Source organism: Echeneis naucrates, chromosome 23 (genome assembly GCF_900963305.1).
Source record: "Echeneis naucrates chromosome 23, fEcheNa1.1, whole genome shotgun sequence".
NCBI lineage: Eukaryota > Metazoa > Chordata > Actinopteri > Carangiformes > Echeneidae > Echeneis > Echeneis naucrates.
Window position 1 is genome coordinate 6,206,549 of NC_042533.1, and position 17,886 is coordinate 6,224,434.

Here is a 17,886-nt window from a genome sequence, read left to right on the forward strand (position 1 = left end):
CTAAAGCATCCATTTTATTGTATTTATTTTTAATTTTCTAATTCTCTCTTAGTATGAAAGTAAAGATCAAGTATAATGAAAAACCCTAACCCTACTCACCAGCATATCCGTGGCATGAAGGTAGTGCTTGCTTGCCATATAGGCCTCCAGCCTTTGAGGCACCTGCTTGATGCTTTCAATTTCATCCAGTAGCTGTAGGACATGCTTGTGCTCAATGCCTTCTATCCACAGCTTCCTCAGCTCATCCCTTTTGCAATGAAGCAGCATTTTACAGGACAGGAGGTTCTCCTTCACCTGGAGGAGAGAGAAGTGAAATCATGTGAGACACAACATCAAACTCAGCCCAAAGGTACATTTTAGTGGACTGTTTTTTATTAAGTAACATGAATATTGACTGAAATTCAGCACAATAAAGATAGCTCCACTGCAGTTATGGCATGTAGCCTGAAAACTGATTTTTCTTTTCTATGCTTACTTTCATCAAAGATAAACATTTCCAGTGGAATAGGGGACAGAAATATAGGTCTTTTTGTTGTTTTTATTTTCATCCTGTAATTAAAGTTTTTCTCACGGATTTCTCACAGAAGACATTTTGATAGGTCACATTGAATTTTACTTTTGTGAATTCCACTTAGCTGATTTGATGTCATGGTCTAAATTCACTGTCACAGCTTACGGGATCATTAGTAAAGCCAGAATCAAAATTCATGATATCACTAACACGTGTGCTTTTCCTGCAATGACTGCAAGACGTCTGCTGTGAAAACAGCCCTATGGAATAATGAACCGAAAATGAAATACATTATATCATTATTTAAAGACAGAACTGCATGAGAACACCTCAGATTAAACGACAGGTTCCACCTTCTGTGAGAAAGCACTGAGAAACTGGACAGCTTTCTTTACAAACCTGTGTTTGGCTGATTTGAACATTTGGAATTATTTTAAGAAAAACGTTGATTTGTGTTAGGTAATATAGCTTTCTGGCTTGGAACACAAAAAGCTTAAAAAAATGAACTTTAATAATTGTTTCCCCAGTTTATCCCAGATGAGCCCCAAATTTATTTCATCCAGTGTCCGATTTTAGATGCCCATTTCTGTTCTGTACCTGTTTGATCTTGTTGCGAGAGCTGGTGATGCGTTCTGTGATACTTTGGTAGGTCCTGATGGCAGTGGTGAGCTCAGCATAATGCTGAACAATTAGCTCATCTAAGCCCCTATCACACGTCTCAAAGGCCTCTTCCAGACGGCCCTTCTCCGTCTCCCTGTCCTGTACATCATCACTGCTTGACAGAGTCCTGTTTCGGGGGAAGAGTAAAGGGAGACATAAGATTAAATGTAATCATAAATCTGAATGAGGCATCAGTGCTGTCTCATCAAAGTGGAGCATGAAGACTCTTAGGAAGCAGCAATTGCAAGCTGAGCTCCAGCTAAATCGGAGCGTATATAAAGCATTTGACAGCAGTGTGAGTATAGAAGTAACCGTACAAGACTGGATGCCTTTGTGCCCTACAATAAAGGAAACATTAAACACAGTAACAGCTCAGTCTGACAGCAGCATAAGTGCCATATCTGCAGATGATTTGACCCTCCTTGTTACAGAAATAGACATGTGTTCACACACTGAGGACCAACTGGATCCCTTTCAGAGACCTCTGGTTATTCTTGCCCACTTCAAGGTTTTCAAAAGAGAAACTATTGCTTGGAGATACTTTACTTCAACAATTAACACCAATAGTGTCACTTAGTTTAGTTGCAGGAGTCTCAGTGTGTGACTTTTACTTAATGTTGTATATATTTGTCAAACTCATCAACAATAATTATATCCATTACCATACATAAGCCACAGTCCACCGCCAATACAAACTATGAAAGCTTAAAAAAAAAAACAACGACTGAATATGACATGTTTCTACGAAGTCATGTATAGCTTCAGTTTGTATTCAAGTAGAAATAAAATTGTCCTCATTTACCGACATAAAATGTCGTAAATAAAACTACTTAATTGTTTTATTTATTTCATATACTTAATAATACAGGAAAGATGGGGCTAACGTAGCTTAGCTTAAACGCTAGCTCCCTGTCCGATTTACAACCCAAATGCAAGGACTGACCGACACCATGCCGGCGCTGCTAACTGCATTCAAAGAAGGCGACAAAGCTCACCTTATGACGGAGATGAGAAGACCAGAGGGGTCTTTGTTTTTGCTAACAGCACTCCTGTATCTCCCTGTCTCAGCTGCCATTTTTCCAGCTGCTGCACCCAAACAGGAAGACTGAAGCGCGAGGCTGCACTACGGAATCCTGGGAGTTGTTGTTCGAGAACGTAGCGTAACACACACAAGTGTGACGACACAGGCATGAGAATAGAAAACGACAGAAACTCAAGATGTAAAAATGACACCAGAGTTGATCAGCATCTATAAGTATTTTCTACAAAAGCATGCCCGAATTCATTGTAATTATTTTCATTTTTAGCAGTGTATTCTAATAAAATGGGAACGCTACAGTGCCACACTAATGCACAAGATACCTGCAATATTTATGAAAAAAAAGACATTTTAAGTATATACATCACAAACATCACAGTAGAAAAACTGTTCAATTTTAACACTTTCAGTCCAGTCGTCTTGAGACTGATAAGGGAAAGGTTGAGCAGAGGAGAAAGGAAAGAGACTATGTTTGTCAGTGAGTTAATAGCCTCCCCCATTTAGAACATATAGTTCTGGTTTTGACGGGGCTCTCCGGTTTTGTATCTCTGACAATATCTGCTGTACCAGTGAGAATGAGGGAGGCCATTGATTCTGGAACAAAAGAGGTCGATTCCCAGCAGCCTTGGTCCTGATTGATGCACTGGTGGACTGGCCAGATAAAATTGTGGGTGATCTTTGGATCTACCAAAAAAAAAAATAAAAAATAAAGAAAGAAAGAATGAACAGAAAAGACACAAACAATCACTGTGTCATTATGGAGCAAAGGTTTTTCTTTTGAGATCCTAGTGTTCCAGGTCCAAGTTTAATTTTGAAGTTCTTATCACCTTAACCTGCAGTCCATGTCCCATCAGTCTAATTGATCTAGTTAATCTAGTTAATCTAGTCTTTTCTCCAATACCACAACATCAAGGTTATTTCTTTCAGCTTGATGTGTGTTTGTGCACCAAATGATTGCTTTGACTGGCTGACCTATGTGTGGATTAAATAAAAGGGCAATTAGGTCTTTGTGAGACATCTCCATGTAATAGATCAAAATGCAGTTTCTATATTCTGTGTCCTTTATAAGAGTTGATGTAAGTTTCGACTTCCACAGCTCTTTGAATAATAATTCAGGCATTTTCATCACATCAACTGAATTTCTCTTTTCTTTGTTTTAATGCATAATTTCAGATGATATGGATTAAGACCAGAGGACCTCCATAAAATAAATAAATAAATAAACTGCATTTAAGCAGGTGTGAATTAAGCTATTGTGATCATTAAATAATTGATGTTCTTCATCTTGGGAATGCATGTTGAAGAGATTTTTAGGTTGTAATAACTTAACTTGTAATGACTTAATTAGTCACTGACATTGTATGATTATAGCTTTAATAATCTTTGTAAGACAAACACACTGGAAGGATGACAAGGTTGTATACATACAATATCTTCATTTCTCCACTTGCACCCCTTGAAAACTGGAACAAAATGTCATCCTGTGGTGATTAGGAAGAAGATACTTCTTCACTTGTTTCCATGGAAATGTAGCTCAGGGGAAACATCAAAACACTGCATCTATTATATGCCTTATGGATTTTTCGCTTTATCTTTAAATGGATCAAACAAAACACGTGTCTCATATCTTAAGCTCAATGCATCACCTGCATTAGGTTACAGCACCTCATACTGATTTCATTTTCTGTTTCATCCCTTTCCTTTTTCATACATGCTTGATTCAACTGACATTTTTATTTAGCACTCAAGTTTTAAGAAATAACACATAATGAAGATGAGATGAAGATTTATAGATTCCTAATTAATTCAAATAGCCATGTTCAAGGCAAAATAAGAGATGTTGCTAGAAAGCTGCAAAGATGATGGTCAAGAGGAAAACACAGAACGAACAATATCTACTTCAAACAACAGGGCTGTCAGGAATTTTAAAGCAGGAACTGATGACTGATTCTTATGACTGTTGAAAATAAGCAAGGGTGAGATGCAAGGTGTGACGAAAAAATTATGCTAAGCAATGATGAAAATTATATTCACATCATAGGTGGTACAATATATAAAGTATGAATCACTGAGCATACAGGATTATTGCAATTTCCCTCCTGTGAGCTAAACAACAGAATTTGAATATGAAAAGGAGATTTTCAGTCCCCTGCACATCGTCATTGAATGGAATATTTTTGGCAATTTTATTATATCACCAGGCAGCATAACTGCTTCAAAGTCAAAGTTTTTGTTTTTATGATTATCTTGTTTATTATAATAGTGTGGCTGTAAAGAACAAGAAAAGGTCCTTTAAATATGTTTATCATTCAAAAATGGTCTCAGTTCTATAAGCACTGCATTTGCTCAGGCTAATGCGTCAGGCATTTCAAAGAGTCCCCTCAAGACATCATTGCACATTCTAGCACATTCTAACACTTATCATGATTTCTTCACCACATAACTTTTTAGGTGAAACCATCTAATCTATTTATCTATCTATCTATCTGTCTATCTTCAAGACATACTTCATGTGACTGATTTCCTCAACTTTAATTCATTGAAACATTGTATTCCTATCCTATTTCTCCAATTCACTCGTATAACTCAGGTTATATGTTTCATTTTGCACATACAGTATTATCAGCCATTCTGGTGTATGGTTTTATATTAAAAATATACATTTGATCAACCTGTATAAGATCCGAATCACATGAGTCCCCTGTGTATAAGAAATTGCTCAATATTACAGTATACACAACCCCAGTAAGTTCTTAAAAAGGTTGTTATTGATTTATTTCTGCACAGCATCTGAAACGTTTACAGTGTAGAAAACACAAAAACAACAGTGGAGAGCATTATAAAAACTATATTGGGTTATTGTTTGAGCATTATACATCAATTTTGGAGTAAGATTCCTATGAACTGTCATTCCTTATAATATCCACTTTCCTCTCTTTCCTCCAATGTTCAGCTGCTGTATGAGACTGTGAATTTCTGAAATTGATAGCGTATGAAGTATTATATATAAAAGAAAGTTACAATTATGCAAAATCTGAACTGTCTCAACACATTGGCAGTTCAACCTTTTCTATACTCCTATATTATTACAAAACTTGATGAGCTCTCTGCTGAGGATGGAACTGAAGTTTAATGTTCAGAAATGCAAACTTGACCTTTCTGTATTTGTGGAAATTTTCACATCACATTTCTTGCAAAGCTGTTTTCTGTTTTCTATAATTGTTTTCTATGAGTTAATATATGAGGTGTTTCAGTACATTAGAGTTGTAAACATGTTTTTCCACTTTATGTGTATAAATTTGTATAATTTGCTTGTGTATTCCCTTTCACCAGACATATTTCCTGACTGAAATCAGCCAGTAAGGTTTTTTAATTTACATTATTTAATTTAGTCATGGTTGGTCTTGAAGAATTTTTATTTTTTAGAAATATTTTCATTAAGCAGAATAAAGAATTGTTATTAATCTAATGACTACATAGTAAAGTGAAAAAACAAGTGGCCTATTAACGAGCACATTTCTGTCACCTGTATCACACTGTGAAAAAATCACCTAATTCTATTTTTGTGTGTATGAAGACTTATCAATGCTTATTAGAATATAGATTCTATTTTGGGGGAAACAGACGCTAACATTACAATGTTGCCATTACGTGACAGTTTCAGAAAATGTTTTTTATGATATTAATATTATTCTAACAGAGTAATGAAGCTCCGGTCACTGTCAGTCCGACAGACAGAACTGTCAAATTCCCACGCTGTCGGTCTCGAATAACAGCCAATGAAAACGACTGATATAAGACGGGAGTAACAGTTCTGTCCAATCAAGTCGCGCCTTCTTCCAACTACGTCATGCTAAGGAAGTACCGACTTGTTGAAGTGAAGCCGTGTGGGCCCGAGCAAGCCTGATCTGCTGCAAAGAGAGGTCAGCTGTTAAACAAAACTGTGGCTATAAATCGGCCCTATTCCATGTAGATTAGTGACACTTTGACAGCCTGTGATCTGACAATGGGAGCAAACAACAGCAACCGCCGCGTCTCATTTGAGTCCGACGAGAACGAGAATATAACAGTGGTGAAGGGCATACGGGTAAGTGACATAACACTGACTTGTTTCCACCCTTACATGACTGCGTTAATCCACTCAAAGCTGCCACAATAATGAATTAAGCTGTTATTTTTAATGGTTCGGTAATTCTGGCTTCTCTGAAAGCAGCAAGATGCTACACTGCCAGCAGAGTGAACCAATTAATTGATAAAGCTACACACAGGCTAAAGCTAAAGGGAGCTTACAGATCGTTTTACAACATTTTATCTAATTATAACTGGTTATGAGATTTGACAAAGTTAACTTCTGAATATCCTTAACGAAATGTTGACAGTGATGTCACCAGCCACGTGTTTTTGCTTTTTGTTACTCAACATATGAATGAAAGTGATTCATTCACTTGACTTAATAGTTCGCTGCATTGATGGCTAGAGGTGATGAGGTGATGAGAAGCTTTAAAGGTGGAAAAGCGGAGATGCTCTTAAGGTGGTTAAAGTGACCATCAGTTCCTTATAAGGTGGGAGCTGTCACAGGTTTGGTCTTGCTGCTGTCAGCTGATGTTAAATATAGATTGAGAGGCTTTACCTGATCAGATAAGACTTCAGTTGGCATAGTTGGCAAGCCATCCACGGGAGGCTAATGCTAACTTTGAAATGGCCATAATCCTGTCTCCGTCATTACTGAGGTATTTTTGTAAACAGATAAAAAAAAAAAAAAAAATTAATTAATAAAAGCTGTTTCCTCTCATGCAAAAAGTAAAAGTTATTTTTCTATATGAACACAAACTCAAAATAATAGTAGGCTATTTGAAGCCAGCTTTTGTTTTTTGTCATCAGCTAAAACCTCTACTTTTAAATGTTATCAACATGTGCCTTCCTAGTACCAATCCTTGACACAAAGAAAAAAGTAAGAATGACAAGTTGTGGCTTAATGGGGAGTTATGCAATTTAACTGTTGGTATTTTAATTGTTTCTCTGAAACCTTTTCTTTGCTGTCCTTTGCAGCTCTCTGAGAGTGTCATCAATCGCATGAGGGAACCTGTAGCTCCTCCTAAGCACCAATATGCACCTACTCCACCACCTCCCGTGGCACCAACACTCACTCCTCCTCCCCTGCTGCGGCCAGTACCTCCCTATTTTGATCCAATCACTTCCTCGCCTCCCTCTTCTCCTCTTGTAGAACCTGTTGCATCTCCAGTTCCTCCTCCACCAGCCCAATCTGTCACACAGACCGTGGCTGCAACTCCATCTCCTCCTTCTCCTCAACCTCCTACAGAACAGGTAGTAGCTGCCCCCATAATTGATGATGTGCTCTCATCCTCATCCCCCCCAAATGCTGCTACTGCTGTTGCTGCTCCAGGTTTTGAGCCTGTGGCAGCGGCTTCGCCTAATCCTCTTGCTGCGGCCGTTGAGCCAGTAACTTTGCTTACACCTCTCCCACCTCCTGCTGATCCTGCTCCCTGCCCTGCTCCGGCTGCTGTGGAGAGGATAACTACGCTTGCTCCTCCTCTCGTAATCGAGCCATCTTCCCCCCTGAATCAACCCATTGCTTCTTCATCTCCAGTAATTGAACCCATTGCTCTTCCACATGTGATTGAACCCATTGCTCCTTCATCTGTAGCTGAACCCACACCATGTCCTCTCCCTGTCATGATTGAACCCATTGCTGCTCCCCAACCCCCTGAGTTGGATCCCCATTCTCCCCCTCCTGTTCTTGAGCCTATTGCCATCCTGCCCCAACCCTTACATCCCTCAGGGGATTCTTTATCCCCACAGCCTGCTGAGCTATTTGCTGCACCTCCCCTGCCAGAGTTTACAGCTCCTAGTGAACAACTTGCACCTCCTCCTCAGCCCCCCTTGAAGTCAGCATCCCCCAGTCCATCCTCTGAACCTGAATTGGGTCCAGTCACGGCATCTCCTGCAAAACCAGCTGGTGAGTGTTTATTCCAGGATTCTGAAAGTTTGTGTGAAAGTACTGAATGATTTATTTAAACAAAAAAAGAGGGAGAAATGAACTGTATCTGGTCATGGCTCATTTGATCCTGAAATTTACAGGGCATAGTAAATTAGACAGCACAAGTTATAAGGAAATGAACTGTCCAAGGGTCTAAGTCAGGGCTAAATTATGTAATGATTATATTAATGTTTACTTTACACCACTTGAAGCTTTTTGTCAGATTGCAATTAGTCTTCATTTAAAAAATGTTCTCACAGCAGCTTTGGTCATAAAATGATTCATTGCCAACCCATAACTCTTAATAACATGATTAATTTGTTCATTTGCATTGCATTGTCACTGTGGAACCAATGTTGCCATGTTAAAACCTCTTTTCCTGTGGTTTTGTGACATTGTGCAATATATTGAAGCCAACCTCAGTAGTCGTCTGTGTTATTCAAATTTCCATCATTTCACTTAAAGCAGCTAAAATCTGCATTTGTATTGACAATGGCCTCAGCCTTACCGTTTTCTTTCACTCTCAGCTCTGTGTTCATCCAGAATAGGCAGCTGTAGGCAGTAAAGAAAGTTCCTAAACTCACTGAACTCTACCTGTCCCACACCAGACAGCAGATGAAGCTTCTAACTAGCTGTTTATTGTAAACTGCTCTTACGCATACCCGGCAATGCTAAGCTTGTATAGATATTAGAAATAGAAGTATATAGAATAAGCTTAGTTATATATTCAAGTTGTATAAGAAACTACGAATACTGAAATCCAGCACTCAAACCAACAGGGGTATTTCCAGACCCCTGTGGATGTTAGAAAATAGCGTTAGTGAAGCATTTCCCTCAGGACTTGGTAGAGACCAAAAACTGACCCAAAACAGAGGGTACATTTTTCATCTTTAATTAGACTGGTAGGCCCAAATGAATATTAATATATTCTTTATCTTCTTGATATGTAAATTTGGGATGATTTGCTAACATTGTGTCAACCCACTATTGTATCTTTGCACGTGTTCTGGAACAGGAACATTTTTTAAGTTTCATAAAAGGTTAAGTCTCAAACATCCAATTTTTTTTTTAGATCAATATATTAAGTTTAATAATATTTTTGTAATTTGAAAGAAGATTTGACAAAGTCAAACTTACTGCCGATAACACAGGCTCAGACTACACTGATATTGCAGCGTTAATTGAGTTACATTGTTTTAGTGTAAAAATGTGTATGCAAGAACTCAAACACAGAAAAACCAATTCGTTTTCCACTTATCTCTAGAAGCAAAGTTTAAGTCTGAGTTTCTCTTTAGTGTGGGTGTACGTCCCTTATCTCTTGACATATTCTGCAAAGGACATTTGAATGTTACCTGTTCATTACACAGCACATAATGGGGTGTGGGTGCAAGTTCCTCACAAGGTGGCATCCAAGGTGTGGGCAAGCTTCCCCATCCTTGACTGGGCCCAATCAGTAAGGTAATTAAAAAAAGGCCAACTTATGCAACGCCACACTGACTCCAGTGATTAAAACGACACCTCCATGGTTTCACACAACAAAATGCTAAGCCTCATTAGGGGAAGGAGGTGCTGGTTAGGTGTGTGTGTGTGTTGTTTATTAAATTTTTATTTGGCAAAAAAGGGCTTCTCTGATATCACTCTGAATTGTATGTGAGTCACTTATCAATTGATAAATGAATTGGAGTTATTCATGTACATTCAACAGTTTTTATTTTTTTGTCTGCTCTGTATTTTCCATTTGCTCTGGTGTCACAGTCTTCCTTTTTCTTCATGTTGAATCAAATTATTCCTCCATTGTTTGTGCTAATTGCTTTTCAGATTATAAGATAAATAGGACAGTATCTTACTTCATTTTTTTTTAAACGTGTGGAGCCTGTTGAGAGTAGCTATTATGAAAGGCTGCCTACTGCTGTCAAAGCACAATACAACAAATCCACCGATCTTTTTCCTTCCTGAGCTGTCGGTTGTCTTCACTTGTCTATATGGGAGCATGTTGTTGTCATTGCTGCTGTGTCTTTCCATTTATTTTCCTGAGTCTTGATACACTGATGAAAAGTTTGAGAAGGGGCAAAGGTCTCTAAAGACCAGCTACTGGCAAGCTCTTGTGTGGACAGTATCTCTGGAGTGTTCAGGATAGTGAGTATGTTTGTTTTTAATGTTGCATCATGGCCACCTCAACATTTTTTTAAGTTTTGGGGTTTTTGTTTTTGTTTTTTGTTATCACTATAGTTTCCCTTTAACTGCAAGGATGTGGTGACTCTCATATTTATCTCACAAAAATAATGCTGTTGACATTTGCTGAGGTGTTTTCAGTGTACTGTGCTCGCAAGGTCACCTCACTGCTTAATATGCAGCAAGCTCACCAAGTACTATTACAGAGAGGAAAAAAGTCAACTTGGACAATTGGTCAAACATGCTCTTTTTAAAGAACGGGAGGGGGGGTACGATGAATGTGAATCTTGTTAAAAAGTTGCAAAGTTCAGCCCAATCCTGAAAGGCTATGACCTTAATGAGGCTGACATTGATTATGTGTGTCCGAGAGCTGGGTATCGAGTGAGGCTCTCAGCAGGTTAGCTGTCTCTAAATCATGGCCAGAGTCAGTATGTGTGCTGATTACGCCATAGTTAAGGTTGAACTTCCCACACCTTCTCCGGTGTGCTATAAATATTCATATGCCAGAGCCCACACACCGTGCTGGACTAATAGTCTGCTTAAAGATGTCTCCCAGATGCTGCATAAAGAATTTGAAAATGGTAGAGACAAAGAAGCACAGTAGGAGACTTTGTTGGTGTTTGTGCCCATAAATGTGTGTGTGAGAAACTTGAGAAATATATCACTCTGCTTTTGAAACAGACTTTTCTTGTTATCTTTTGAAAATGTGAAATGATCGGTCTAGTTCTATTCCATAACATGAGATTAAATTAACAGGAACGACTCTGAATAAAAGAAAATCAGAAATGCACCTGTCCGCCAGGGCTGGAATCTGGCTATTGGCACTTTCCTTTCTTTAGTTCTTTTTTTTTTTTCTTTTCATATTTGAACATAGTGAAAGGTGTGCTGTGACTCGAGTAAGCGCAAGCTAGAAACGTGAGGAAGTGGTAATGTTACAGATTATGCCCTCCACATGGGTCCTGGGGTTAATGAAACTTCTGATGAGAAATGCAATTTGCCTTCGTCTATGATCTTCACTGTGCTCCACCGCCTCTCCTCCTCTATGAGTTTTTCCATGGGGTTTAGTGATTGGTGCAAAAGGAAATGAGGGGGATATGTCTAAAAAGATGATGAGTTTTTAATCTTTGTAACATTTACATGTCCTAGTCAAGACTGACATGGGCTGTGTTGATCTAGAATTGTCTCTGACCCCAACTAGCCTCCCTCAAGGACCCCAGACAGTGTTTATCATATCACAACCTGTTCTCTGGCTGACCCTGTGGGCCTGCAAGCTATCTGAATCCTCTCTCTGCAGGGCTGGAGAGGATGTGGTGATAAATGAGCAGCTGCTTAGGCTTGCCTGAACTTAGAGAATTTTTTAAATTTTGCTTTTCACAGTGCACTGCTTTGGGGTATATATTTTTAACATAAGGTTTTAAAGGGCAGGTGAGGATTAAATGCTAGTCTTACCTGATGGAAAAAGTTCTTAATGACAGGGCTTGACCTCCCAACGTGGCACTTGAGGTACACAGTGTTATTCATCTTCTCTAAAGATCTGTGTGGGGAAGTGTAAGTAATTGAGGGGTTTTCATTAAGTGGACTCTGAACTGTTTTACAGCTGCTGGTTTTATAGTGGCCCAAAGCACAAGTACTCTTCCAAGTCATAATCTCAAGTTTAATTACGGCAAGATGACATTGGCCTGTCCATTTTGCACAGAACTGATTGATTCTGTTTTGGCCAAGGGCAGCAGAACAGGCTACAAGAACAACTTCCAAGTGTGTTGCTTATTCACAGATTGGATAGAAATAGAGAAACATTAGCATTCCTCAGTAGTCATGTTTCTGCCCACCTGACGAATTAAAGACCAATATTAACCATAAGTCTGTCTCTTCCTTTAGTCTGCATTCGCTTAATAGGGAAATATGTGGCTCTTTAGCTGCTGAATGTTCCATTATTCTCCCCATCTAATGCCTAAGTGTGCCTTCAGGTTAGTGCTTTGTTGTGCACAATGACCTTACCTAAGCTCTTTCACTAAAAACAACTGCCTGCCACATCTGAAAATGGTGATGAGATTGCTGAGAGTAAACAATCATGTTCAAGATTCAAAGTGTTTTCTTGTCATATGTACAGTGAAGAAACACGTTTCCCTGGACAATTAAATTTTTTTGCCGTGCAAAATGAATCCGCACATATATAGAAAATAGATAAATAAAAAAAATAAAAAAAAATTTAAAAGGCAGCACAGCGACATAGCTGAGTTTGCATGTTGTCCCTGTACCCCAGTGGGTTTCCTCCAATTGGCTCCAGCACCATAGCGACCCGGAAACAGTACATTAAAGTTTGTTTGAAGCAACATATGTAAGTGATATTCTCATGTTTTTAATGAATGATTGATGTCCATGTTGCATGGCAGACATCCCTATTGCAGAACCTTTTCTCAGGACTGTAGGCATACAGGTTGTCTTTTTGCTGCAGTTCATAAGAGAGTTGTAATTAGACTCTCTTCTGCAGTGAGATCAATGATGCTTCTCAGTGCTGTCAACCATGATGGATATTATTTTCTCACTCTCTGGACAGTAGGTGACAGCAGTCTCTATCTTTGAGGGTACACTATGCAGCAAAAAGTTGTCAACTGTCAGTCAGCACCCGTGTTTGCTCTTGTGTTTCTCCTGAAGCCCTGTCATGCTAAACCTGCCTCCACCTGATGCTTTTTCAATTCCTTGAGTGTAGCAAATCGTTGTCATACTGCGAGTTCTTGATAGGTGTCGTTTGCCACAGAGAAGAAAAGCCTACAGAGGGTGGAAATCGGAAAAGGGATTAAGTTGACTGTATATTTGTGTTGCGTGTTCAAGCAGGAATGGCACTTCCATGGCACAGGAGAGGAAATTATTAACAGTGGGTATACCAAAGCAGGTGATGGAGGTGAGAACTGAAACTACAAAAGCTGGAGGAAGAGATTCTTCTTAATGAGCATTAACTGAATGTATCCACTGACACCAGTTGAATTAACTTGACCTTCAGTTCAATCCAATTTTTTTATCTTTGTGTTATTAAAGATTCAACCTTTTGTGTAATAGTGAAATGTTTTTCAAGCAGTTTTTCATGTTATTAACATTAGAAGTGGATCTTTAACAAGTTTTCACAAAAAACAGAATTATGTCGAAGGCACTGAGGTTGAGGTAGATCTTTGTGAGTCAGTATTTAAAGGATATTATCACCACCGCTCTGGAAAATATCCATTTGAAGCTAAGAGTTATGGTCCTAATAGGTTTGTTTTTTTTTTTTTTTTTTGGTTGTTGTTTGTTTTTTTTGTTTTTTTAAACACCTTCCCCCTTGAGAAATTTGCAGCTTGTTATTCTTCAAAATACTTTAAATACATCTTCAAGACAACTGGCTATGCATTCTTGCTTAGTAACATTTTAAACATATAAATTAACTATGATATCACTCTTGAAGTTTGTGCAATTGTTTTAAAACTGTTTCCAATACTTTTTTCATTAAAACAACAATTTGAAGAATATTTCACAATGAAGTGAGTAAAGCAACTTAGGGTATTGTATGTCTCATGCTTGTAGGATTTAAAGAGCCACAGATGTTGATCATGACTGATAACCCGTAAGCAGTAGAGTGTTTTTAAAATCACAGAAAAAACACTGAATAAAACTTCCATTTATTTTCTTGTTACCAGTCTTTCACTACCTCAAGATTATAAGAAAATAATGGCTTTTTTCAGTTTAAGCTTTGTATTGTTAATCATATTTTGTTGAATTAATTTTTTCTGTGTGAATGTGTGGTTGCCTTTCAACTGGTCTGCTGTTATTGCATATTACCAGGTAATAATAGCCTCTGACAATAGGGATTATCCCATCTAACTAATGCAGTGGGAGAGTAATCTTGAGACACTCAGACACTCCCCCACTCACTGCAGTGTCGCAGCACACCGCATGGCACTTCTGTCTTCAGAGCACGTTTTGGCCTGGTCGCCAGCTGGCATCTTTACTTTCATGCTTAATTACCTGCCAAGATAGAGCCGTGGAGGCATAGAATCATACATGTATGATGCCCCTGACATGAATATATGTAGACAGGGTGGTGGTCTGCTGAAGTTTAGGATGGAGGGTGTGTGTGTTTTTAGGCAGTATGTGGTTTTAATGTGTTTTGGTTTTATACCATAGAAAGTATAGTTACTCAGTTATTACAATCTGAATGTTTATTCTGCCAGAAATTTCTTTGATTAATGCAGATTTTTCACCATCTGTTTTCTTTTTGTTATATATGCATGGAGTTGTTGTTGTTGTTGTTGTTGTTTTTGTTTTTTGTTTTTTTTTGTTTGTTTTGTTTTGTTGTTTTTTTTGGACAGTATCATTCTCTGCAGTATCCCAAAAACTCGAATTTGCCTGTCGTTAAACCATCCCACGCTCTCTCTCTGTTAATGTCTTTTTCTTTTTTTTCACCAGTTGGTGAGGAGGCCTTGAGGAGGAAGATCACTGACGAGCTGCATAAAAGCATGGAGCAGGAGAGGGCCAAGGCTGAGCAAGAGCTGCAAGCCTGGTTAGATACCTGCACAAAAACACATACACTATTTAATACTACACGACACATACTTGAAAACAGAACTGATTTTTGTTTAATTACCTTTCCCAGACAGCACAGTAAATTTATTAGCGGAATTCATGTTTTGGACTTGTGCTTGGGGTTGCAAGAGCTCTGAATCTTCTCCACCTTCCTCTTTTTAAATTTTGATAGACGGAATCAGGCTAATACACTAGTGTCACTTCCTGTTCCAGGATTTTATTAGAAACTAAAGACATTTTCACATTTGACAATTTTCTGCTTTCATTAATAGTCAAAAAGGTCATCAGCAGTCCCCCCCCCCCTTTTCCAATCTACCTTTCTTCCAAAGTACATCAGCACTTTTTCCTCCCTGTATTTGTGCTTCTCCTCTCCTTCTCTTGGTCACTCCAGATCAATTAATCATGCCTCAGAAAGAGGGGTGCTATCCTGAGGTAATTTCCTGGGTGTTGAGTAGGTGATCCATTAGCCCTACCTGATGAAGAAACACACTTTTCATGTGAGGAGTGTGCACAGTCCGCTTCTCTTCCCCTTTCCTATCATCTCATATGCTCCCCTCATCTCTCTAGTTTTTTTCTGCCCTAAAGATGCAGGTGCACATGCCATAATGTCCGATAATTATGCTGCCCCCCCCACCCCTTTAATAGACCTGGATGATCTCCAGCAGACCCCTGTGAATGAATGGCTGTGATTAGCTACTAAATGCACCTTTGTACTGGGAGGAGGTGGGGGCGCACGACCTTTCTACATCCAGGAATCGGTAGTGTTAGCCTAGCAATTAGCCTCCTTTTTTTTAATGCTCATTCAGGAAGAGAGAAATTAACAAGAGGCGTTGAGAAATCATTTGTCTATTGATTTTTTTTTTTTTTTTTCCCTCTCACGTTTTTTTTTTCATGTAACTGCTTCTTGCAGTTTGTTTATTGACATCTGTTCAGAAAAGTAAGTGCTTCAAAATTACGCCCTCCATGTAATTAATAGAAATCATACCAGCTTTCAAGCCTGCAATTTTTGGTCCTGGCGTTGACTGCGTTTTCACTGAACTGAGGATGGAATGATAAATAAGCAGTCATTAGTTAGCCAACACTTGTGCATATGTGTAGATGCTTATTAATATCAGACTTAACATGATTTTGTTTGCTGTTGGTTTTTTTTTCTTTTGCCCATTTTGTTGCATTATTTTTGTTCTGTTTGTGTGAATGTGTATTCATGCGCGTGTGTCCATTTTACTGGCTAATGGTTTGGTCAGCAGTAATCATGGAACAGCCATCAAGGTACTTTCTGGGAATTGGGGAGAACCAAATAGGTAGAGTTCAGTGATGGGTTTTATCTGGAGTCAGTAAATCAGAAAATAAATGACAGTGTAATGATGCTGAGATAGAAAACCCTTTAAGAGCTCAGTAAAGCTTAATTCAACCACTTGTTTAGATGATGCAGAGACTGCTGTCCAATTCAAGCCTGACCATGTGAAAGTGTGGTTTAAGTCATCAAATACATTCTCTGCTGTGACCTAATCCAGCATGTAGTCTTCCATAATATCACCAGGATATGAAATGATGTGCTGACATATCCAGCACATCACTATGCCTCCACTTCTTCTTTGGCAACCTCAGTTGAACTCTCTCTTAATTAGTGCTTATTGGTATGTAATGACTGCAGGTTTTTTTGTTTGTTAGTTTGTTGTAATTGAAATAAATTATAGATTTTTTTTGTCAGAGTTGTTAAGTCATAATCAAACTGCAGTGGTATTTCACTCTCCCACAGTGCAGATGATAGTGATGGAGTTTTGGGTTTTTCAGAAAACAAGTCACAGTGATTATGGTCTATATTAGAAGACTCAGCAAGGAAACTGGAAAGCTTTTGCTATGAAATTGGAGTAAGACAACATATTTTACATGTGTGAGTGTATCATAGTTCAGCTAACAGGACTGCACAATGCTTTGCTATAGAACCCTGCAGTCAAACAGCAATGCAGTTTGAACACTCCCTGCATCACAGAATACACACATACAAATACACTTGGAAGTTACTAGAGCAACCCCAATAAAGACTCCTGCTGTACTTCCGTTCTTTACCTTCTTCATGAAAATACACTTGTTTATTTATTGCAGCTGCCACAATACATGAATGCAGATTTCTAACAGTATGAGGGCCTGTTGGCAATCTGTCATAACTCTTCTGTTTTTTTCTGCTTTTGTTAAACAAGAGGGAGCTAACTGGAAATGAGGAGTAGGACACATTAGCAGATGAATGATGTGATTACACTGCACTGATCAGTATTGTTGTACTGGGTTCATAGATCTTGGGAAACTGGAGGAACAGTGGTATTTATATTGGGTAGTGCTTCTCCTGTTAGGCTTTAAGGCCATTAATGAACTCCAGAGATCTGGCTTTGCGTGTTTTGCTCTGGTAGGAGTAAAGTAAGGGCTCTGTGAAGGGTTCATTTGGGTGCAGCCTATACTCATTTGTAGCAAAGAACGGCTACGGGGAGCAGATTTGCCTCTGCCACTTCTCTGTGAGGCACCAGAGCAGAACGACTCTGAGAAAAGACTGAGAGAACGATGGATGAGGTGGGAAAAGAACTCTTACACAATTCTGTCCCTCTTCCCTCACCTAACTCAGCCTGTGTCACCATTCGATCCATTTCTTACTCTCCATGTTATTTCTTTCCTACTGTTTCTTGTTTTGTTGTCACTCTCTCCCTTCCTGTTTTTCCATACTTCCTGTATTCCTCCAGCCATCTCATTTGTTCCGTTTCTCAATCTCCCCTGGCTTTTTTTCTTTCTATTTTCTCTACTCCTGTTCACATTTTCCATTTACCTCCCTCTTTCAATCTCCTGTGTCTGTGTCCATGCAGTGTACTCTTAAAGGTTAGTCATTGTTGTGAAATGTCTCCCTATTATTTCAGCATGTTGTCAAGCACCTTGTGTTACCTTATGTGATATAATTACATTGCA

At 38.7% G+C, this 17,886-nt stretch overlaps 2 protein-coding genes across 3 annotated transcripts in view; one reads left to right on the forward strand and one right to left on the reverse strand.

Moving 5' to 3' along the window:
* exoc4 (exocyst complex component 4) overlaps nt 1–2,269 on the reverse strand; it is a 96,857-nt gene extending 94,588 nt beyond the window's left edge. For both annotated transcript variants that reach the window (XM_029495618.1, XM_029495617.1), the window contains exons 1-3: nt 2,167–2,269; nt 1,109–1,298; nt 100–294 (exon numbers count right to left, since the gene is read on the reverse strand). In XM_029495618.1, coding sequence (XP_029351478.1) covers nt 100–294; nt 1,109–1,298; nt 2,167–2,246 — 465 coding nt within the window. In that variant the 5' untranslated portion in view covers nt 2,247–2,269. The remainder of the gene's footprint in view (nt 1–99; nt 295–1,108; nt 1,299–2,166) is intronic.
* Nucleotides 2,270–6,071: 3,802 nt separating this feature from the next.
* chchd3a (coiled-coil-helix-coiled-coil-helix domain containing 3a) overlaps nt 6,072–17,886 on the forward strand; it is a 57,319-nt gene continuing 45,504 nt past the window's right edge. The window contains exons 1-4 of the mRNA XM_029495148.1: nt 6,072–6,297; nt 7,260–7,535; nt 8,031–8,187; nt 14,818–14,911. Of these exons, the coding sequence (XP_029351008.1) occupies nt 6,217–6,297; nt 7,260–7,535; nt 8,031–8,187; nt 14,818–14,911 (608 nt within the window). The 5' untranslated portion in view covers nt 6,072–6,216. The remainder of the gene's footprint in view (nt 6,298–7,259; nt 7,536–8,030; nt 8,188–14,817; nt 14,912–17,886) is intronic.